Source organism: Neodiprion fabricii, chromosome 3 (genome assembly GCF_021155785.1).
Source record: "Neodiprion fabricii isolate iyNeoFabr1 chromosome 3, iyNeoFabr1.1, whole genome shotgun sequence".
Classification (NCBI taxonomy): domain Eukaryota; kingdom Metazoa; phylum Arthropoda; class Insecta; order Hymenoptera; family Diprionidae; genus Neodiprion; species Neodiprion fabricii.
This window is the reverse complement of record NC_060241.1, coordinates 787,787-812,564: the sequence shown is the minus strand read 5'-3', so window position 1 is coordinate 812,564 and position 24,778 is coordinate 787,787. Positions and strand designations below refer to the sequence as shown.

Sequence of the window (24,778 nt, the reverse complement as noted above, 5' to 3'; positions counted from 1 at the left end):
TATTGGTACACTTTTTTCACATTTTGGCCCGTTTTTATTCGGTTTGTTTTTTCTTGTTCAATTTTGTGACGCTTCTTTCATTAGACCTGCGTTGCCGGATGCGCCTAACGCTCTTATGAAAGTCAACCCGACATACATGATAGCATGCCGGATGGTCTGAGATCTAAACCGCAGGCGCCCGCTTTCCAAAAGTTCAGACATGCTGTACCCCCATACAATTAGGTATATATACCAGTGCATGTGCGCCAATTTGTCAACTAATTGGATTAGCACTTGCGTTACACTTGTTGTCGAAACGTCGCCAGTTGTCGGAGGGACTCTAGGTTCACCTGTCGAGTAGTAAGAATTCCATGAAAATGCCTACCGGCGGAGACCTCAACTAATTCATTCATTCGCACGTCCAACTGCACGATCAGCCGACAGAAATGAGAAAACTAACAGAAGAGAACAGAGGGCCTTGAAATTTGAGCTATCTGCTGGTCGTCGATAGGTTATGAACTGTTGTTTGGAACTGCATTACCGCAAAGAGGTTAGGATAGGTTAAGTTATCTTACGCGATAAGCACAATTTATAAATTAAATACTTTGCCGAGGTGCCGGCATTTTTAGTTTTCTCACTTGTATATAATAAAAATAATACAATTAAAAGATAATATGTGATCAAAATTACACAAACCCAAAGGGAAGAGAATAACTTACGAAACAACCAATTTATTTCTTTCTTTCCCTTCTTCTTCTTTTCATTAAAGACTAATCCATCGAAAATTACCAGATTACAGATACGATTGGCATCGTCTCTGAGAGACGACTGGTTAGTCGTTAAGTTGAGATACCGCAGCCAAGTACTGCTGTCACAAATTGCTCATCGGAAGATACAACTTCATCTCTAATATCGTCCGGCGTGATAGGCATGCCCCTGAAGAGGCTGAGAGTTGCTATCAATGCTCGGAATCCCACAAGGGACAAAACCCAGGTACTGTCCGAACAATCTACTTAATTTTCGAATGGAGTGGTAGTGAGAGGCTGGTGACAAATTCGTTGGAAATGAAGCAACCATCGCCAATTTTTCTGACGATTGAGCGTGATGAGGGAATAATTTCATCCGCTAACTTTAGCCGTAAAGTGAGGATGTATCTAAGGCAGGAAAGATTTTGACGAGGCGAACGGAGAACGAAACCATCTTGAACAGCTGAATAATCAAGACGGAGTTGTAGTACGGTGATGAAGACCGCCGTATCGATGAACTGTATGCCAAAGCATTTTGACCCTTAGAAGTGTGGGGACCCCTTCCGATCTCGAAATTTAATTTTACCGCGTGATATCAAGAATTGCAGATCGGAATCCGATCCGTATAAGCAGCATGATCAACGCTGACTTATCGGCAGATGCGGGCATTTGTGTTTGAATAATAATAATAATAATAATTCAGATGGCGCTGTAGGTCATGTGAGTTGCGACGAACTTCACGCAACTCATTCAACTGAAAGCACGTCGCGAGGTATGATCGAGACTTGGGAAGATTCGTGAACTTTTGTTGAGAAAACACCATTCCCGTTCTATTCCGAAGATCCTACGGGTGTTTGTGAGTTGAGAAATGTGGTGAAAAATGAACGAACTCAAGGTTAAAACCGTGCACTTGTTTGCCGCGTTAGCGACCCCATGCAAAGCGTAACTTTACGTTATCGGCCGAGTAAAACTGTGCGCGCTGCGCGTGGCTTGTGTTGTGTGCACTGATCTCTATGTGGTTGTGTGTCATTGGTGTGTGAATAGTAGCTAGGGAGAAGTGGCATCTTTCAGGGACCTTCGCTGCGTTTTCACCAAAGGAAAATGGTCGCCAGCTGTCATTTGGGTGATGAGATGTTCAGCGACACATGAAAAGACTGAAAAGAGGCTCGAGAGTGCGGTTGTAAATATCAGAGAACGGGAGAAAGCGCGTGGTGATGTGAGGCTGAACACGGCGGAATATATATCGTCAGTTAATACGAAGAGGCCGCGCTCGGAAACACGCGTATAAAAACCCTAAGGTAGTGCAATGAAAACCCCGTCGTACTTCACTGTTTACAATTCGTCCCCTGCTTGCGTCGCCGTCGTATCGTGCGATAGTCGAGAGTATCCCGTGCGGTTTATCGCCGTAAACAATACCGCGCGTTTATAATCAAAGAAGCCGAAATAGAAACCCCGGCGAATCATCGTGTGTTCTTTACCTTCCCCGACGACGCTCTCATCGTCTCAATGTGCTTAAAATCGATAATTTTTATTGACTTTTCTACCTAACCACCCCGAAGTCAACCCTAGGCATATACCACTGCCTGTCTACTACTTGTGGTGCTGCACCGAATGCGGATAATTATTATTTTCCTCAACATCCTCATAACGAACAAGGTGAGTCTTGCCTTGCCTATGTTAAGTATAATATTATGTAATTTTAACGCGCGCTCGCTCGCTGCCCATGCTTATACCTCGTTCACGTCAAATCGATCGCGATTCCAACACCTTGGTCGTTATGAGAAATTTTTTTTCAACCCCCTCCCCCCCCCAGATGCTGCTAGGTCTGCTTTTAGGTGCAGAGGATTCAGCTATTATACCGCGACAGCATAACCTAGAAAAGATAAAACTCTGTATAGGCGATTACATATCTGCTAGATGATCTGTCGTTACAGGCAATTCGTTTCTTGTTACCCTTACTTTATTTTCTTTATTATTCTAGTGAATCAGCATGGGTTCGAGCCAACAGTTCTCCTTGAGGTGGAACAACTATCTTAAACACATAACATGTGCTTTTGACACTCTCAGAACCGACGAGGACTTGGTTGACGTTACTCTAAGTTGCGAGGGAAAACGTATTAGAGCGCACAAAATGCTGCTTTCGGCATGCAGCACATACTTCAGAGACTTGTTCAAGGTGAGCCAGCGGTCTAAAACAGCTTGAGGGATTTTTTTTTCACCTTGCCAAATGTCTCCTCTTTGCTAAAATCAAATTCTAAATCACTTACAGGAAAATCCATGCCAGCATCCAGTCATTATATTTCGTAATGTCAAATTCGACGATTTGGCAGCGCTGGTCGACTTCATGTATCAAGGCGAGGTGAACGTCGTTCAAGAGCAACTTGCCAGTTTCTTAACCACCGCAGAACTCCTTGCTGTTCAAGGTCTTACCGACGGGACGGGAAAGGACAGCGACAGCGTTAACGAGGTATGAGAGATATCGGTCGATGTTTATTTTGTTACGACACCTTGAGACACAAAGCTCTTATCAAGTGATAACATTTGTAGGATGCGGTTTAAAAATTAAATTCTCGAATCTTGTTTTGCCCGCTTTCAGGAGGATGCGGATATCCCTAACGAGCCTGAAGTCCAGTTAAAAAATCCAGCAAGTAAATTGCCGACCAGCAATCACGGATCAAAGTCGCCGGCATCGCCACGAAACTTCCCAACTCTTGATATACAGTCGGAAACGCCACCTAATAAACGACGAAAATGTCGGGAAAGTAGCGGGGCTAATACGGAAAAGGGGTCAACGGGTAACACGGTATCTGCGATAAAAGAATCAGAGCGGAAGAATTTGGACAGCAACAATACTCCCTCCGGTGATTCGGTTGAAATAATTCCACTAATGCCAAACCTCAAATTGGAAATGCCCGAGTACCTAGAACAGGACGGCAGCAGTTGTAGTTACGAGGATCAAAGTGCCGGGGAGAGCTCGACAAACAGAATCGTCCTCGACGAAACACCCTCAGACATTCTCGATCACGAGCAAAAGCCAGATATTAGTCACTCGTTTTATTCAGCTAATCAGTCAACCTCTGACACATCTTTAGACATAACGCATCAATCGGCCGATCAGGGTGAGCTATTTTTCGTCTCCTCTTTCGCGTTTCTAATAGGTCTTTTTACCCAATTTCACAAGCTTTTCTGTAATCCTGGAAGTGTTTTTATAATCGCCGTCTTGTTTCAGGTCATTTACTATCAAAACCGAGTACGTCAGGAGAAAGGCTGTCACAGGAAGCAGTACAGGGTGAGTGTTTTACCAATCCAATATTCGCTATATCTTCATTATTAAGCCTGCTGCTGTAGCCATATCCTTAATAATATTGATTATCGACATCAAGGAAGAACCATGTTGCATTGTCTATCAAAAAATTATCATTGAAATGCGCGGATTTAATGACAATGGATTCGATCATGTAACGACAGCAGTCGGAACGTTAACAACAAGAAAGAAAGATAGAGTATAAATCGTTTTCACTTTTGGCAAAGCAGTAGAAAAAATTGTTTTATATTTATTCGGTTCCGTTGGTTTCTTTTCCTTTTTTTTTTTTTTTTCATCTTTTGTTTCTTCATATTCTTCCTTTTTGTTCCAGTCTTTTGTGTGCTGAGTACGAATGGTACCTTAATGAATAATATCTACTTTTAGAACTGTACAAACATTATGTCTCCACTGCTTTATACATATCACTATCTTACGTTCTACCTGTCTGAACATCTTTTTGTCTTACTCCTCTTTGGCGCAGAATCTTATAATCCTTCTTATCACATGTACCTTCGGCTTTTAACACACATTATATGCAACACAAATAATATCTGTTACACAGGTGGCAGTTTGAAAACCAAAACAGTTTTTACTTTGTTTGCTTCACGCTTTATACTGTTATTAAAACTATCCATCCAAGGGTGAACAACGATTGATTGTTTTCTCATATTCGTTGTTTCTTCCCTGTTTGTTGTGTAACATTTATAACACTTATACCGTAGTCGGATGTTTGGAGCACAATGTATGTGTAAATTCTAATAAGTAGAATGCTCAACCGTAACTGGAGAAAAATTAAGTACAGTTTAAAACAAGAATTAGGGTGTCTGCTCTCGCAGCTTTGGTTTCAATTATTATACTCTCTAAAAGAAACAAACACAAATTTTATTATCATTACATCGTCAAATGATTGATCTGTCACAACCGAGTGGTAGAGGAAAGGCACTGCAGCAGGCAGCCGAAATTGTGTACCGATAAAATGCATACACTTTGCCTGGAATGTACTTCTTTTAGTGACGTTGCGCGGAATAGTTTTTCAAATATTTATCCCTGTGGTAAAATGTAAAAATAGAACAAAACAAAACAGAATTTGCAAATTTTGATCAAAAAACAATTCGCCAATTGATTCATAGAATTTGACAAAGTTTCTGAAATATTTCTTGCACATTTTAAATAATTTTATATATATATTTTTTTTTTTTTTTCGTTACCATTCAACAATGTCAACATTCTATAGAATTAAAGCCTGACGTTGAAGCACGTAAAAAATTTTGAGATATTCAATCCTGATTCCTGGATATTTTTGTCACTGAATATAAGTTGATAGGTCAGGTCCATCTTAAATAATAATCATACAGAACTTTATCAACTGCATAACTCCGCAGTATTTCTTGCAAACACCAATTCGAAGTCTTTTCAATATTTGGACAGCTTAACCGGGCAATCAGTTACATAAATCACAAAACAGGATGATCGTTTTGTAGAAATGCCTCAGTTTGTCCAAGTTTTGAACAGGCTTTAAAAACGTTCACTCCTAACACGGCCGTCGTGACTTTGCAGACCCGACTGATCAGTTATTGAACTAAATCAGTGTTGTTACGGTAAAAATTGTAAAAAAATCGAACAAGAACAATGTTGCGTTAGAAGACACAGGTGCAAAAATATTCAGGACACAGTGATGAAAGTAACGCAATTCCCTGTCGAATGAAACGACAAAATTCTTATTCCCGGAATTTTTAATCCACCGCATAAACAAAAATTCAGTTGGGTTCGCAAACGATAAGCCATATTACGTTAAACCATAACGTAACGTAGGAACATTTGATGGGCACATCGGTACGATTTATACCTACTGACAATAATTTTCAAACAAAATTGATTTCTTTCACATTTACTATTATACTAAGCGATGCCTTTAGCGTAATTACAAAGAATGCATGGATTTTTGAATGTGAAGGTGTGGTACAGGCACTCGGGTGTAGGTTGAGCTGTAGATACTAGTGAGCATTGCCAAGTGCTGTATGTGTGCCGACAATCAGCAAACTCTTTAACAACCAAATTACAACTGAGAAGTATTAAAGTTTCCCCCCATCCCTTTTTCCATAGATAAAGAACAAATGATTAAAATGACAAAAAAAAAAGAAACCAAAAAAACAAAACCGCCACTATGCTCTTCACCTGCACTAATTCTTAAGCGCACTATTAGATTATACCTATATATTATCGATATACTGTCGTCGTATATATATATATATATATCAATATTTACCAGCGGTGTCGAAGTAGACGGTATAAAATATATCATGTATGGTAAATATAGTAGAAAGTTGATGAAACGTGGTTTATTTATTTTTTTTTTATCAAGACAATTACCATATTACAGTACTTGATCAAATTTTTACTGCTTTCATGTAAAGTCAAACTTTTCGGTTCAAGTTTAAGACGAAATACTTTGTTACCAATTCATCATGTTCTACGTTTTAACTAAAAATGGTGAAACTTGACGTCTATTAATATTGTATATTATTTCTGGTAGGCTTTGGTACCGGTCTCGCGAACGGAACGGATATACTCAGGTCGATTTGTTTCTTTTATTCTTTGAAATAAATTTTAGCATTCGTGTAACGTCCGAGCGCCTTTTTCTTTATTTTTTTTTTTCATCCCCCTCTCTTTCGGTGTTGAAAACATTATTTATTCATTTATTCATGTATTTATTAATTTTCTGAAGCAATTAAAATCAAAGGAACACAACAATATCGAGAGTAAACACGGCTGTCAAGGTGTGATGTTTTTAAACACTTTCTAAAAATTCCCATTAACTTAATATACCATGATGTAAATACATAATTACGTCGGTGGTGGTGATGGTGGTGACGGTGGGCATGTAAAAAACAATCTGCTATATTTTCCAACCAACCAACTTTTCTTTTCTTTTTTTTTATATGTATATTTTTATTTTATTTATTTATTTATTTTTTTTTTTTTTTTCTCGTTGATAAATATACACGTAACAATATGTTTGTTTGACTCTTATAGTTATGTATACATATTCAATATGTATGTATATGTGTATATATATGTATACACACACACATGCATATGTAATTTACTAAAAACAAAACAAAACAAAAAAAAAATTTTCAAAACAAATACATATATTTATACGTATATACAATAAAAATAGGTAAGTAAAAAATTGATTTTAAAAAGTTAAGAGCATATAGCATGCACTATGTAATTATTTTTTTTTTTTTTCTTTTTAAATTTCATTCTTGAAAGTTATTTTCACGTTCGTAATCGTTTCGTACGAAAGCTTTAGACACACCTCTTTTTTTATTTTGACGATACCGAGATACATATTGTCTTGAAATCAGAACTTGACTTCATAACAGCTGTATAAGTATATATTATATACACACGTGTTACGTATTTGTGAAGCATTTTTTAAGTTACGTACCGTACATAATACATACGATATAAGTCGGTGGTTGTATTTTGTTAGGGCAACGCGCACCGTAGATTATTTGAATATTTCACAAGTAAATAATTTTTGCAAACTTTGGAACGAATAACTGCGGAAAATAACGAATCCTCGAGTTGAATTGTATAGTCTTTGATAACGCTACGGCATAAGATAATTGTTTCTTCTTCTGTAAGTATGTAGTACACTAATAATTGTTAAGTATGCGCTCTATTCGATTCTTGTTCCAGACACTAGATCCGTATTGTCATTTTCTTTGCGAACGAAATTCTGACTGTTGAAATGCGACTCCTTTTTATTGTGAATTGTAAAAACTATTTCAGTCCAAATCAACGATGCGTATTGGAATAATTTCTCGTTCATATGTTCAGCGTTAAATCCGTGAATTTTGGTTACCGTCAATTGTCTCGAATAAACTGGTGGCCGTTATTATTGTAATAACAATAAGTAACTAAAAGCTCGTGAAGAATGAAAAAAGACTAGACTATCACCTAGGCTAAAATCTAATGGTAGTTAGTGATTTTATCGTAAGAGCGAATCAAATGTTTTAAGAATATTATTAAAAATTTGTAATAACAATTTTCAGTCGGTTTATTGTTACGAGAGATGTACAGTATTGAAATGACAATTTTACAAGTGACAACGGGATCTGTGATTTTAATCTTCTACAAATAGGAATAGTTGTCAACGTGGTGTGCGCTGCCGTTTAATTATTGTATATTCGTCAATTGGCTTTCTAATGCAATAGGAAATTAATACGATATTTGATTTATTGGAGTAAAAAAAAAAACACATCGTCTTCGCCGTTTTTCGTCAATATTACTAAATACTGTCAAATTCCATAGTGTCATAATATTTGACAAACGATACTATATCCACAAAATCGATCCTACACACTCGTACACAAATTGATAACAATAAGCTACCCGTCGATAGGGTTAGCAAACGAAACGATTCGTTTTATCATCCCCTGAATTGTTGTAAACACGCAATACTGTTGTTATCGATATTATCAAGAGGCAATTCACTTGTAACGTTTTTTAGTATCTTAGAGTAACAATACAGGAAAAACAAATGTTATTATAATTTCTCCAAACCTGCGACATATACTTGAAAATATTTTATGTAAACAATAACTGGTGGTACTGTATTTCTACACTCTTCGATATCCTAACGCATGTTATATTCGTAACATTGATTTAATTGAGCTATAGAAACGAGCATCTCATCCACCGAACTTGCAGGCTGTAAAATGACGTGTAAACGTTAGAGGGAAAATGTGTACTTGCCTTTTATTCGGAATTGGCAAGATTTTCACTGTGTTAGCGATAAGAGAATTTTTATGTCATCTCATATCTGTTGGCGCGTACCGATTTTCAAGACTGAAAACATTTCACCTCCGATTATCTTTCAGCTTCATAATCTAACACTTTGCTCTCTCAACGAATAATGCAACTCTGATATCCTAGCTTTGTATAATAGCCAGCAAAACTTGAAATAAATGCCGTATGGTCCGTCGTCTGCTACAATGTAACGCGCATGCGCTAAAATTCAAGATCAATTGCTTGTCAGGGTAACCAACCGTCGCAAATGTGACGTATGTAACCTCAAAAATTTTGAGGTTACGTTCACGACAGTTGGTCGCCCTGGCAAAAAACTGCTCCCGGATTTCAGCGCATGCGCATTACATTGTAGCAGACGACAAGCCATTCGGCCGTTAGATAATCACTTTTTATATATTTTTCAAACCCATTGAACGAGTCGTACGTAAATCGTTATTCTTCTACCTTTTTTTCGTCGCCACAATTTGAATATTCCGGATTCACATGAATTGATGTAAATTCGAGCAAAGTTGCAACGACCATAATGATAATCACAACAATGGTGACAATAAAATCGAGAGAACGAGGAAGAAAGTGAAAAAGAGAGATAGATCGAGATAGATAGAGAGAGAGAGAGAGGGAGAGAAAGATAGAGCGTGCGATACCGAAACTAGCACCTGGCAATGCTGCATATATTATACCGTGAGTTTTTCTAACAGCGAAACGATCAGTGCGCCTGATTCAGGCAACCGTAGTTACAGCCGTTGTTCAAGTTGAGCATCGTAGCGCAACTTGAACATGGTCCGTAATACCGGTTGCCTGAATCAGGCGCACGAATCGTTTCGCCGTTAGGAAAACTCACGTTATAACGGTAACTATACATACATATACCTATAATCTATAATCGTAATAATTTACTACATTGTGGGTATTGGTTGCTCATAAATTATATAGATACGCTTTAAAGGCTACGGGTTGGTGCTGGGATTGATCACAACACACGTTACTAATGGTTGCCTGCATGTGCACATATTGTAAGGTTTTCATTAACTGAAGATTTGGCCAATTTTCTCCAGGAGGGATTACATACGTATCTGGTCAACCTCATAGCCTCAGCAAAGCAAATGGTCATGGGAAAGTATGTGTACACTGCAAGCGGCTCGGAGTACTCACATCAAGGGGAAAACTCAGGCAGACACGCTTCAAATGTTGGCCCTGCAATGCCTGTCTGTGCCGCTGGCCATGTTTCACTGAGTTTCATGAACTGCGAGCCATTCCTCACATTCCCCCTCCGTAGCACCAACCAAGCCCCGTTTTCTATTCTGCCAACGCCGCGAATGCTTATCAAGTTAACTAATACCCACCATGTGTTTGTTCTTTTTTTTTTTTTCTTTTTTTTTTTCTTTTCTATCTTATTGTTTCAACGACAATACATTCCGCGCAGGACGTTTTTTGATATTATTACTATGTACGACTATTTTTCGTTTATTTTTTCCAATACCTAACTAAACTTTCGCCGTTTAGTAAGAAGCAAATGGATTTGTAATATACACGTTTTAAACCTAGTATGAAAAATTTAAGGTTTATACACTCGCACACACACAGGTATATATATGTATATATATATTGACGTGTGTGTATATAGAACGAAAATTTTACATTTATAGATAGCATGAAATTTTACTTATTGTGAATCAACTGTTTTAAGTGAATTTTCTCTGTTTTTCGTCTGTTACGATTTTTATTTATTTGTTTTTTTTTTTTTTTTTTACGTAGTTTTATTTTTTTTTATCGAAGTCTCTAATCGATCCTTGTAATTTTTCAAAAGAATAAAACGCAACTTACACCGAGTTGATGATGAATTTTTTTTTCTTTTTTTTTCATTCCGTTCTCTCTAACTCGTTGACTCGCGAGACGATGAACCGATCGTTGTTTTAATAGAGAGGAAAAAAACATTGTTATGAATTAATTTTAAGTGAATTTTAATTGGTACGAAAATTCCTTAGTATCTTCCGTGTTAGATACGTTATTTAGAATTTTCTTAACTTATTTTAATCAACGTCAGTGGAACTTCGGATGTATTTAGAAAAGTAAATATCAACAAAGCTGGCAACGAATCTAGCGTGTATACTTAAATATTTTTGTTTTTTTTTAATTTCTGTTTCGTTGTTTTGCTGGAATTAACTCATGGTATCAATGTCACTGTGTAGAAATAATGAAAAACACGCAGCCACATTGTTAATGCCAGAATTTCAATCTCTTCTGTGATAAAAGTAAACTCTAACTTAGTAATATAGATGTAATATCGTGTAAATGAAATGAATTTGAATAAGCCTATTTTAAATACAGGAACATCAGCCGTCTTGCCTATGCTAAGAGATTTGTTGTACACGCAATGATGAGAGAGAAAAAACAATGTCGAATTGTCAACAAAACTTTGAAGTACAAAAGCCGCGGTCGAAAAAAAAATTCGAGTCTTATATTTATATTAATAATAATGATAATGATGACGATGATAATAACAACAATAATAATAATAATAGTAATGGTAATTATGAACCGTGCTACGAATGTAATCACATATTTATAATATATATATTATTACATTTTTTTCCCCGCACGCAACGCTTGCATCTCGACGTAATATCATTGTGTCGTTGTAAAGTAATGCAATGTGTGAAGTTGCGTTGTCAATGAAATGTAAAATACGTTCGGTATACCAAGTGACAATAATATTGTATTTCCATCCATTAAACGTTTTTAATTTTATTGTGTGTTGTCAGGCTTTTTGTATCGAGGGAGTGAGGGGGGGGGAGTGCGGGCTTGTGATCGGTGCGGAAAGTAACAGATGAAAATTCTTTCATGTATGTTAATTCGAAGAAAAAGATAAAAAATGGAAGAGGCAACGATATACTTGATGTTTAAAAGGATAGTGCAAAAAACTTAGTTGGTTGGTCAAACTAGGATGGGTGCTTATTGAATCAAATGGTGTTCTACGTGTCCCTCGTTGTCTGATAAGTGATCGGCAAAGGGGCGGGAGGGGGGCTTTCTCTCTAGCTTACGCTTTGTTGTTCATCGAGCGAGAGATAATGGTTGTAGAAAGTATAATGAATTCGATAATTGATTGAGACTGTGCGAAGGTGGGGTGAGAGACAGAGGTGATTATCATGTTTGTGTTTATTTGTAGAAACGACACAGGATACTGGAAGCGGTAATACTGGTCCATACGGTGACTTGGGTTCAACGATAGACGATGATTTTGGTCAATCTACGGACACTGAGTTATTGTTTCGTTGTAGAATATGTTGGAAGGGTTTCAAGCACCCGATGTCCTTAACGCTTCACAAAGATCTTCACACTGGACAAACAAAGTGCCCGATTTGTCATCGTATATTCAGTAGAAGCTACGACATGAAAGCCCACCTATTGCGCATTCATAAATGTTCTTTCAGTGTCGATGCCAAGTTAAATTTCCGACGGTAATTTTTCCAATTCAATCTTTAACAATGCGGCAAAACGAAAGTCACCGAGGAATCATAATGATTCATCCTAGAAAGAAATCCAACAGGTTTAAACTTATTCACTTATTCATTTTAGTGTTTTTTTTCCTTTTTTTTTTTTTTATTTGAATACACGTTATTTATTACTGTGTACTTACAGCATATCCGATTCGTCGGGAATCGGAGATACTGTAATTAAGAAAACATTCTGTGTGTATGATTATTTTACTTTTTCCCCACCGCATTCGAACTGATTTAACAATTCTACTACACATTTCAATACTAAGCTAGTATTATTAATATTACGTGTTACGGTTGTAACAATTACTATTGTTATGGTTGTCGTTGTCGTCATCTTTCCACGAGTTGTTTCCTTTCAACGCACAGGCGTCAGGCGTTTAGCTAATCATTTTTCTATGGAGGGTAGTTGACGTAAGGAGAAGTATCTCACATGGGTTTGGAACTGAAGAAGTGTCCAACAAAAAATATAAAATAGAGAAATGGCGCTAATAAGCAATACGGGGTTAAAACCTGATTGGCACTTTCGGGAAATTTCCCCTCTAACTTGTAGACTCTTTCTATACACGGAGATGGTCCTATATGTCTCTACCCTCAATACATTTTCCCAAGCAGAGCAGTGGAAATACAGTACTACTTACCACTAATTTATTTTGTCAAAACTGACAACGAAACTTATAATTTAAATATTACACATCGTACGTTGAGTACGACGAGTGTTTGTGCACCTACCTAATATTATTCTAATAAGCGTTACAAATGATTGGCTCTTGAAACGCAGTATTTTCATCTATGTAATATTATCATCGTTTTATTTCTTTTTTTTCTGTTTCACTCTTTAACGGTTCTTCGAAATGGGATTGATCGTGAAATTACCAAAAAATATTGGCAGACTATATCGTTGCATGTGTATAATTAAATTAAACCGGCTAGGCTGTTCAAATTTAATCTGGTGTACATTGGGTAGTTCTTCTTCTGTTTCAATTCTCTAATTCAACGGTCTTTCACTATGGATCCGTCACGACTAGTCATTGTGAATTTTCACATCAGCCAACGTACCCATCCCGAAACGTGTTCACATTAATTTAAAAAAATAAATAAAAATACCACACATCTCCAGCTTTGAAAACAACTCTTAGTATTCTGCAAGAAATCTTTCTTTCTGGTTGTCGGGTAACATTAAAATTGAATGTATGACGCTTCATTGGGGTTAAACTTGTGAAAACAGTTTACTCGTATTGAACAAAGAAAAAAAAAAAAAAAAACGTGAAAAGGAAAGAAACACAATACAGCACGACTGTTCGTCGGAGAGTAAAAAAACTAGGTATGAAAAAAAAAAAAAAAAAATTTGAGGAATAGAAAAGACAAAAACAACAAACAAGTTATGTGTGTGTATGGGAAACACTTTGGATTGTATGCGCAGAATCAGTGTACGAAACAACAACGTCGACTATGACACCGAAAGCACCGCTACCGCCACCGACAACAACAACAACAACAACAACAACAACAAAAACGACAGTAATACCACCACCGCCACCGCCATCTGTCGGGAATCAACTTCAAACCAGCTTTGGTTACGAAGTGAGGCGAAGGTCGAGGCCTCTGCACGACGAAATTGGTCGTTGGGTTTGCGATGTTTGCGGGAAGACTTACAATCGTGGCGACTCCCTCGCCCACCATCGAAGTATACACAGAGGCGACACAGTATGCCCGATATGTCAGGCGGTCTTCACTCGCAAGTATACAATGCGCTGCCATTTAGTTAACGTGCACGGGATCAAATAGATATCGTCGCGGTAATTGTTCCTCCCCATCCCCGCCCCCCCATCCGCCCTGCCCCGGCCCGCAGCTTCGAAGGACTTTGTTTAAAAAATTCTTCGGTAATTACGGCAGGCGTACAGTCATAAATTGTACACGAGGTATCGGAATATATGTCCTCGTGACGTCGGAGCCCGGTTGCCGGCGCCATTTTATCACCACATAACCTAAGTTTTTAATTTTAATTGAGGAAAATCGTAATTCTTGGGGTTTCAAATTACTCGTGTCACGTAAGTTGGTTAAAGATAATCAATAATATACCTGTTATACCATCCGTACGCGAAAAAGATACCGTCGACGGTCGCCTGTCAGACCGTTTGAATTAGTTTGGATATTTATTGGATATCCACCAGATGACGCATTGCAAAGTGATAATCCCAATAGCCCAATACCACCTACCAGGCGTGAGATAAAATTGTTTCAATGTCAATTTAAAATCGCTAAAGCTGAAGGATAGATATATTACAGATATTATCGATTAAAATTGGGCTAGAAATTGTTTTTTTTTTTCCTTTTTTTGTTGGTTTTTTTATTTTTTCCCCATCATCGCGGCAACAACAGTCTTGATGACTTAAATAATAATATCGTATGTACTATTTAATCGGATGATTTTATTGTCGAAAGTTTAAAATATGTTATACAATAGGAATCAAAAAATTATTGTACATGTACTATAAATATAATTTGCTTGTAATCGAGAATAAAAGAAAAATTTATCAATATGAAATTTTTTTTTTTTTTTTTTCATTTTTCATTTTGTTTCGGCTATAACTAATACGTGTATGTATGTGTTTTGTGATGCAGGATTACCAGATCCTTGTTACCCATGCCGAACCGATGTTTTTAATATTTCGTAATCGAACCGAATAATCCACCTGCGTCTTGGCACGAATTTTCAATGAAAAAGTTACGATTGTGTTCTAGTTTTTGAATGTAAAGAACGATACAGAATACGAACACCAGTATTAGTTGAACGTATTATTGTTGATTCATTTTCGTGATATATTACTTAGTTGTATGTTGTTCTTTACTTATTCTTTTTTTGTAAAAAAATAAAAAAAATTTCTCTTATCGAAATATGTAACAAACATATAATACGATATGATAGAAGTATAAAATTGTTATACGATTGTCGGTACACTGCACATCAGCAATAATAACAACAACAACAACAAAAACAACAATAATAATAATAACAACAACAAAAACAATAATAATATTCAACATAAGTCAATAAGTTGAAATATCTATAGATAGTTGCTGTCTTTTCTCGTATCTTTTGATTTTTTAGGTAGGTGTGTAATGTTGGTAGATTATTTTTTTTTTTTTTTTTATATTTGTTGATCTTTTTTCCCTCCAATTTCCCATCGTTACGTTAACAAGTTTTTTTTTCTATTTTTTTTTTTTTCAATACCACCTCTTGAAACGTGACAAAGCACTACGTCGACTGTGGCGCGACAATCCGTATATTTTACACACATATTATACGTCGACTATAGCCTACAACGTTATGCATGAGATATATTTTATAATTTCTTTTTTTTTTTTCAACGTTTAAAGAGTAAAAATGATATCTTACTACCGAGTGTACTGATTTGGCCAGTCTGCTTAGCATGATTCCCCCCCCCCTCCCCCCCAATATATAAGAGTGAGTATGTCATTTGCACAATATTAATTCTAATTGTTTTTATTTACTTACTTACTTATAATATTATTTTATGAATTTTTTTTTTTTTTTTCTGCTTCGTTATTTTTTCCGTAGCGTGTTACGGTACGATGCTAACTATATTACAGATACGATGTGTACGATTTTTTTTTGTTTTTTTCTCGTTTTCTTTTCCTTCTTCAATGCCTATCAACGGAGGGTGAAGAAAGATGTGTCTTTGTCGGCTGTCCTGCAAGTATGATTGTCTTATTTGATTTAGATTCACGCACTGTGGTCATCGAACAGCCATCGCATTCTTGCAAACTCTGCGGTAAATCATTTTGGAATCGGGATTCCATGTATAAGCATATGAACATGCATAAAGGAACAACCCAGTGCCCAGTTTGCCACAAAGTACTCAGCCGTACGACGCACATGAAACGTCACCTTAAAAATCGTCACGGTTGGCCAGGTTCTGGAGCACCGCCAGAGCCTATACGTACCTCGACTCCGTTACCTGCCTCGGCTATCGCTTCGCGGAACGCTACTAGCGTCGAGGCTAATACCACATTCACCACGATACGCATTAGGGAAAGCAGCGTCGAGAGAATCACTTCTAGTCCCATCCCTTAGTGCGAAGAGTAATATTTACCGTTACCACCCCAACCCAACCCAACCCACCCCACCCCGCCCCACCCCACACACAAACATCACCAAAGATAAAATAACTAAATGAAACAAGTAAACAAATACTACACACACATGTGTATATATATATGTATATTTACATACATGCGTGTGTATATATATATATTATAAATACCATTATTAAGATAATATCTATCTTATACGATTTAAATTTATCACATCTATCGCCCTAGTCATTTATATTATTATATATAAATAACACGCATAAACACACACACACACACACACACACGCGCGCATTCATTTCTCATAGAACTTCTATGCAATAATCATTAACTAATGTATATATACATGATATATATATCGTCTATGTGTGTGTGTTTGCGTGTGTGGGTATGTGTGTATATAAATTACTTTTTTTTTTTGTTTTTTTTCATCCACTTTTGTAAGCAACCAAAGAAGTTCTATGAGAAAACCGTCAAGATTTTGTCTCATCTAGTCAATTGATTTTGGTACTTATTAGGGTAAAGAGAGGAATGTGCATTAATTTTTCTTTATTTATTTCTTTCTTTCTTTCTTTCTTTTTTATTTTTTTATTTTATTTTTTTTTTTTTACCTCTGTATTCGTTTAAATATTATATGCCTATGCGGAGAAACGAGACAAACTATATAATAGAAAACATCAAGCATACACATTGCGTAGAGGAAAGCGCAAATAAACCAAAATATTATACATTGTTGTACGTACAATGTGTTTATGATTGATTTAACACCGATAGAGAAAACGACAAAAAATCGTAGCAAGTTGTTTCGTTGCGTACGAGGTGAAAAAAAGAACTAGAGCGTCGACAGGCTCTCACGATAATACTCTGTTTGAATAATATGCTTCCATGCAGAAATGATATAGACTTGAAAGAATTATAGACGAATAGGATTAACGTTCAATAATGAATATTGTTTGTTTCGAGGCTAAACGTGATTAGCCGCGATATAAAAAACATAATTAGTGTGCGCGCCACAAAAAAAAAAAAACCAAAGAATTCTTACCAGTGAGACAAAAATGCAAACCAAATAAAAAATAAATGGAACAATCCTGTACCAGCTGTACTTTAAAATCTTGCCAAAGAAAGTATGCAAATGATAAATATAATTGATAAGTCTTGTCTTAAAAAGCATGTAGGTATATATATATATGATATATATTACGTAGTTAATTTATAATTTCTTATTTCTTACGAACTCTCACATAATTATAAAAATATATTGTTTGTTTTAATATTGAAAAACGAAAACCAAAAAAAAAAAAAAAACCAAACAAAGTTTAAACGCATACGAGTACGAAAGAAGAAGTACTCGTCTTACCTATAAGATAATTAGTTTTTGTGTTTTACTTGATTTAAAGATTAAAGTTGATTTTTATTGGAAGAAGATTAAAAAAAAATTAATAGAAAAAATATACAATATATAGTATGAAGTTTTCGCTCGAAGGCCAGATATTTTTATTTCTATCTTTATTTTATGTTTCGTACGAAAGGATTAATATTATTACGGAGAGAGACACGCGAAGCGCACGTTCCTCAATGATATCAGAATTAAAATACTACTGTAACAACCAAGTACAATATTGCCAATCTTTCTACTTTAGTATGTAAATCAAATTATTATTATTATTTATAGCAGAAAATTTTTACTAAATAATATATTATGATTATTATTATTAGATATTTTTACGTTTTACCCGTATTATAATTATAGGGAAATACTGTAAAACAATGTGTGTGAATAATAAAAATTTCAAACCTAGTGCAGCGTGTATGTTACGTACAAAGTTTACCTCGTGAATTTTTTTTAAATACAGTCGAATGCGCAATTACTCGAATCGATCCGTATTGTTATACCAAAAATCGGTACTCCGTTGATGTTCTTAATGTATGAAATTATAAACTATGTATAAGTATATATATATATATATATATGCGTGTGTGCGTGCGCATGGATGTTGTATGCCTTTAAATTTATACACCAATTACATTTATGTTAAAATGACATAGTAGCAGTACTACGTACGGTACCACATTAATTATACTACCATTTTACATTCGACGTTCCATGTCATGTGTGTGCAAATTTAGTGTATGTTTATTTTGCAAATTAGAAACAGTGACAATCTTGTCTTGAAAACTCTGGTGAAAAAGATTCATTTCTTCTTCTGTTGATAACTGAATAAATTTTTATCTTCACAATTTCGTCTAGTGAAGGATTGCAGGTAGGTCAACATTGGAAGGGTTTGAAAATTTTCTTCCGCTGAATTCTAGGGAAATTTATATATCATTTCACTGTTATGTATTTTTTTGTTTTTTTTTTTGTGGATATCAATTTATTCTGTGAAATCTGTGTGAAATATCTGACAGCAGAGAAATTTTTCAATGAAAATTTTTCACCAGCGACGATAATTCTGAACGGTATTATTTTAATAGGAGTGTGAATTTGGTGGTAGAGAAGTTGAAACGTTTTTTCCCTTGATCTCGAAATCGGTTTAACACTGAAAACTCTTTGTGCCTACTATGGAATGTTTGTTAGTATTTTGTGATGCAACAATTATCAACATTTTTAAATGCACACCGTTTTAGTTTTGTTGATCTCAATACATCCACTTCATTTACAAAACTCCCCCCGGAATACGGAAGTATGAAATGCCACACAGCATGCCACAACCACAACAACAACATTTACACGCAACATCATTATCGCCATCAACCGCAGCTAAGAATATCATTATCAATAGCAAAGCCAATTGACTGTCTCGATTGTACGTTACATTAATTAATTATTTTATAATATCCTCAACTAAGGTAGCTTAAACGAACTTTTAAGAAGCATTGTCGAAATGTCACATTTTTACGAGGTTGAAGTTAGTAACGTTATCGTAACCAGACGTCTGAGTGAACATTACTATTTTCTTATTTTTACAATAACCTTCAAGTAATTAAGATTTCAGGACATGAACGTATATCTTGTTCTATTACAGTTTACTGATCGTGAATTTCAAACAATTCCAAAATCGCCGAGATAACGGTTTTCCCTCAGCATAAATCGTTACGATAACATTGCTAACTTCAACATGATATTTTTTTATTGCTGTCCAACAACCAGCGGATTGGACAGATTTTTTTCTCGTCAAGTCGGAGGAGGACGCACAGAGCGCAGATAAAGACGAGATTGAAATTAGTAACGCTATCGTAACGAAACATCGGGATAAAAAAATCACTGTTTCAATAATTTTTCAACGACTTTGGAGGTACCAGGATTTCAAAATATGAGTATGTTTTGTTTTCTTACGATAAAATGGCGAAATAACGGTTTTCCCCCAACATGAATCGTTATGATAACGCTGCTAACTTCAAAATGATAAAGATGAACGTGAAGCAGATAGATATCGAGAGTTTACGTTTGAAAATATACTGTAATAACACTAGAATAAAGCGCACAATGTATATTACAAGTAATCGGGGTCACAAAGATGTTATGTGTTGCAGGGGGGGTGGGTCGCAAACAGAAGCATGTTGGCGATGCAACTGCTCACATGGTAATGCAGGGCCCAGGCCGTTTTGCGTGCAGTCTCTGCGGAAGTGTTTACAAGCACCTTGCTTCACTGAGCCAGCACCTTGAAGTGCATCGCAACAAGACAACCTGCGTCCTATGCGACACCACTCTGAGTCGTAGAACCGATTTGCGACGGCACATGCATCTTAAGCATAACATGCAATGGCAAAAGACAATGAAAAGGCGTCGGGATTCGAAAAAACGTTAATAATATTCTTGAAAATACAAAAAAACGTAACTCTGTACTTTATTACGATAATAATTGGCGGGCCAATTGGGTTTTTTTTTTTTTTTTTTCAAATTATTCATACATTAAATTTCCTGTCATATTTTATCATTTGCTTATTATTCACTGTCGTTGTTTCTCCTGTAAAGAACAATGTCTAGTGTTATTCCATTGTTGCTCAATTTGAAAAATCGGTAAAATTGTAAAAGTTGCTCTATAATTACGCAACTGGAAAGTGAGTTTATAGTTTAATGTTAATCACCAGGAAGATATTTATTTGTGTCGTAGAATGGATCTGCGACTGAAACTAGTCCGAATATTTTCTCATACTTGTAGTAATTATTAGCGATATTTGTCAAATCGTTCTCGCTCGATATTCTCTTCTCTTCGTTTCATTTAATTCTACCTTTTCTATGAACTAATTAAAAATTATCATCTTTTAGTATATTCGAATCGTTGTGAAATATTCTTCTTATTAGCTATTAATAATATTGCACGTTAAGGCTGATGCGTTTCATGCCTACTGAAATTTCAACCAATTTTCAACACACGCCACAGATGTAAATTAATTTTAAATCGATGTTATATTCTAGAGTAAACCAAAAAGAACAAAAAAAAAAAAAAATATATAAGTAACAAACTAAAATGCAGTACTAAAAGATGAAGAAGCGGCCCATTCATATTATTTAACTATGAATAATGTAATTGAATAATTATAAGTACAAATCATCCTGGATAGATCTCAAATTTTCTCTGGGCCGCAGTGCTGTCGTCATTTTAATATCTTATATCTAGCGTTAAGTCAGATCTAAGCGTGGAGCAGGGTTGGCGGCTAGTCATTTTATTTTATTTTTTTCTCCTGTTAAAATCTAGTAGCTTTGATCAAACCGTGACTCGAAAATGAAAAAGTGTAATCATTGCTACTTTATTGAGACGACTTATCTGCCGCCAGCCCTGATTCGATGAGATTGTGCGTTTGAATTATTTTCAACTTGTTAAATTATAGTCGAAAGTCGTATCTCATAAGTAACTTGTATGTTAACAATGATTGTTGAGCATAGTGCAGGTTTGAACAAAGTGTCCGTTAATCTAACGCGTAGTTTAAAGCAGTACAGTCAGTAGCATTGAACACGATGAAATTAATTCCGTGACGTTGATGAACGGACAGAATATCAACACGTTACATTCATACACCAAGTGCTAATTCTGTATCACCAAAATTCACCCTAATGCTTGATGGTGGAAGTATAACTTCTCATGCTGTACCTACTAAAAAGAAAAACAGAAAAAAAAAAAAAATGCTGTGTCCTGTAACGAGCAGAAGGAAAGATGATTCATACATTCGCTTAAAAGCATCTGCGACGCAGATTTAAATAGTAGTTTTGTAATTGACAGAGTAACTTACACACTACCTGACATTCTATTGATGGGTTTTCTTGATGGAATAGGTAGGGCCACGAAAAGGACTGACCTCTGGTACCCGATAACGGAATCTACAGGGCGCGTTAAGTACGTCTGCAAGATTTGCGGTGCTAAATATTCTCACGTGCAGACAATGACAGGCCATTTCAAGCTCCACTGGGGTCAGACGATCTGCTATCTCTGCGGAAAAGTATTCAGCCGGAAGCCACACTTGGTACGACACTTGCTGCAAAAGCATTCCATCGACTGGTCACGTCGCGGAAGATACAAAACGCTAGATGTGCGCAACAAAGATAACAACCAAGCCAAAAACAAGTAAAACCTCCAAGACTCCGATATACGGATTAACGCTCTTCTATATCTCTATTGTCAGTGCGCGGAGTACGTTTCTTCTTCGTCCAAGCATGAATAAAACCTACCTTAAGGTAAGACGTATTTAGAATTCGTTGAAGATTACACCAATCTGACGATTCATCGGTTCATACCGCAGGTACGAAAACGTCCGACGGTTGTCCGAATTATAAGATGAGAAAAAATATGCATAATAGTCGCAACGGAGCTTGTTATAGTTAATGACATCGACGATTATTTCATAAGAATAATATTGTGAGTGGTATATCGAAAGGGCAAAAAAATTATTTTATAATCGACACTCTGATAATATAAACTCTGTGCTTTTTAGAATAATTATTAATACATATGTATAATACATGTTATCTTCAATCGGTACGGCTTAATTGGTGATAAAAGAAAGTTTAATCCATGGACTGAAATAGTTTATCCATTCTGTTTTCACTCTTGTTTCAACTTGTTGAACAACACATTTGTGAACCGAATAAGCAACTGACTGTTTTTGTCGAATTTTACAATAAATAGTACTTGCGCAGTCGATCGTTTTGCTGAACAGTGTCATGGGATAGGAAGCTTTTTGCATTTACTAAAGTAGCGGTCAAGATTAATGGTTTGGGTTTTTGTAAAAGGTTTTTTTTTTTCTTTTTTTCTATTTTTTGTAAAGGGTGAATCTTGTACTAACGGCGTAGGGTACGTCACATTGTATATCGCATGGCATGGTGTAACTGGAAAAAGACTCGCTTCGTAGACTCCTACCTGTTTCCTCCACTTCCGAAAGAAATGAAAGAGATTATAATATCCGCCTGTAAAGGGGCTACGTGCAATTATACATGCATACACACGTGTCACACACACACGCACACGCACGCACGCATATATAAGTATAAATGGAGTGCAGGAGCGTTGAGTAATTTGTTACTACTAGTGAATAATCATAAAAAACGTCGTGTAAATTTATAGAGAGCCGGTTTGAGTTCACGAAGCCTAGACTGCGTAACTTCACGGCGCCAGTATTGTACTGCACTAAATGCGGTGTTACGTTTACAACGCAACACGCACTTCTACGACACATAGCGTCCAAGCATGAGCAATCGCCAGACTCAGCAGCCTATTGCGATATCTGTCATCGATACTTCAAAACAAAGTGGAGCAGAGCTACGCATTTCAGTCGATACCACAGAACGTAAGGTAGCTTATACATATTTATATATACATATACATTACGATGAATGAACGGATTAAAATTAAAGAAAATCACGGTTTACGCGTCGTTATTCGAACGATGAGAAAACAAGTACAATGTCGAGGGATGATCGAAACACCGCTGATGCAAGAGGGAAAGAAACTGGTGCTACATAAGAAAATTGAATTAGAATTAAATTATTTTATTAAGTATGATCGGTTCGATTACAAATTGTATATCTCAAATTGCATCTTTCAAGCTAATGACATGGCTTCGGTATTAGATGTATTATTTACATGCTACAACAGTTGGGAACATTTCGCGTTTGTTGCTGCCGATGTTTAGCACGTCGCTTGTGTATCTGGTAAGGAGTGAAGAGATTTATCCGTTATTCAAGAATGCTTGGTTTAATGGAGGCTTCCGCCCCTCAAAGCGAGAACCAAGTGGAGTACGGATCCACCTTGTACTTTGTAGTCCTGAGCTGTTTTCTCATCGTTCCTGAAACAGAGAAGTAAAGGTCCCAAATAATTTTTGAAAAATATTTATCTAAACCGATCGTATCGTTCGAAACTACGTCATGATTTTGTCCAATGATCACACAGCGTGTAAAGCTAAAAATGTTTTAGACGATTCGATTTATTATTTCGTTAAAATAAAAAAATATTAAAATAAAATTAAATAAAAAAGATTATGTAATGTATTATTAGATGTAAGTCTAAATAAATACTATGTTCATAACTAGCTATAACACTCATAAAATTTTATACAAATATACGAAACATGATGACGCACATTTGTTTACCGGAAAATATTAATCTCTGTTGTTGCGGTGGGATACCCTCTTTTTCTTCAACTCGTTCTTTTATTCTCTCGACCTTGTCAGTCGGCTCTATGTCGATTTCAATCTGCGAAACGGATAATGATTTAGTATAAAATTGTCAAACATCATCTTTTCCTCAAATTCTGACACCATTGCCAGTTGACTAAGTAAAATTGACGATGGTACAAGCGATAGAAGAATCTCTATTGTTAGGGTTTAATCGTTGTTTAACGTTAGATGGAAATGAGAATGAAATTTTTCCTGGAATTGCTCCATTTTTATCCTGTCATTCCTGCGGATTAATTATATAGTACACCACTGTTAGTGAAGATTGATTTTTCTTCTGCCTTATTCAAACTTACTGCAGAGTTAACCACCGTAAGTGATTAACTTTATTATTGGTACTTGCCTCTTTTCCGGTAAGTGTCTGGAAAAAAAAAAAAAAAACCAATGCAATAAGGATAATTGTAAATAACGATACATGGGGAAGTACAAACATCATTGAAATGTAAGGATGACAAATTTACGGTGAAATTGCTAACCTTCACTTTGATCAACATTGTTGGTACCTGGTATCAAATACGTTTTGAACTTCTACGATAAGCTTTCACAAATATAAATACACCTCTCAAAAATCAATAAATTCCCTTCAACGAAACTGTACTATAGGTTCCGGCAATTTGATCCTGATGAAAGCTCTTTCGCCGCGAAA

At 36.0% G+C, this 24,778-nt stretch overlaps 2 protein-coding genes across 11 annotated transcripts; one reads left to right on the top strand and one right to left on the bottom strand.

Moving 5' to 3' along the window:
* Nucleotides 1–168: 168 nt before the first annotated feature.
* Nucleotides 169–23,771, top strand: LOC124179055 (protein bric-a-brac 2-like). Of its 10 annotated transcripts, none has more exons than XM_046563057.1 (8): nt 169–529; nt 772–972; nt 2,707–2,901; nt 2,995–3,192; nt 3,322–3,844; nt 3,955–4,014; nt 19,998–20,267; nt 21,739–23,012. In XM_046563057.1, the coding sequence occupies exons 3-8, from the start codon at nt 2,716–2,718 to the stop codon at nt 22,029–22,031; spliced, it is 1,530 nt and encodes a 509-aa protein (XP_046419013.1). In that variant the 5' UTR covers nt 169–529; nt 772–972; nt 2,707–2,715; the 3' UTR covers nt 22,032–23,012. The 10 variants fall into 10 exon arrangements, 9 of the variants coding, with proteins under 9 accessions (XP_046419013.1, XP_046419014.1, XP_046419012.1 ...); XR_006869938.1 differs by lacking the exons at nt 169–529; nt 772–972 and adding an exon at nt 980–2,381 and having other exon boundaries at nt 21,739–22,137; nt 22,203–23,012; XM_046563058.1 differs by lacking the exons at nt 169–529; nt 772–972 and adding an exon at nt 980–2,023.
* On the bottom strand, nt 23,428–24,776 carry LOC124179066 (NEDD8). The gene is made up of 4 exons (XM_046563083.1): nt 24,609–24,776; nt 24,476–24,493; nt 24,039–24,151; nt 23,428–23,744 (listed from the first exon to the last, which is right to left on the bottom strand). Exons 1-4 carry the CDS (start codon nt 24,624–24,626, stop codon nt 23,654–23,656), a joined length of 240 nt encoding a protein of 79 aa, XP_046419039.1. The 5' UTR covers nt 24,627–24,776; the 3' UTR covers nt 23,428–23,653.
* Between the last annotated feature and the right edge of the window lie 2 nt (nt 24,777–24,778).

Bases quoted from the DNA above. Each gene is read 5' to 3' on its own strand.
- LOC124179055 (XM_046563057.1), top strand. From the start codon at position 2,716: ATGGGTTCGAGCCAACAGTTCTCCTTGAGGTGGAACAACTATCTTAAA. The intron at 2,902-2,994 runs GTGAGCCAGCGG...AATCACTTACAG, and splicing joins ACTTCAGAGACTTGTTCAAG to GAAAATCCATGCCAGCATCC. The intron at 3,193-3,321 runs GTATGAGAGATA...GCCCGCTTTCAG, and splicing joins ACAGCGACAGCGTTAACGAG to GAGGATGCGGATATCCCTAA.
- LOC124179066 (XM_046563083.1), bottom strand. The intron at 23,745-24,038 runs GTGCGTCATCAT...TCTCTGTTTCAG, and splicing joins ATATTTTCCGGTAAACAAAT to GAACGATGAGAAAACAGCTC.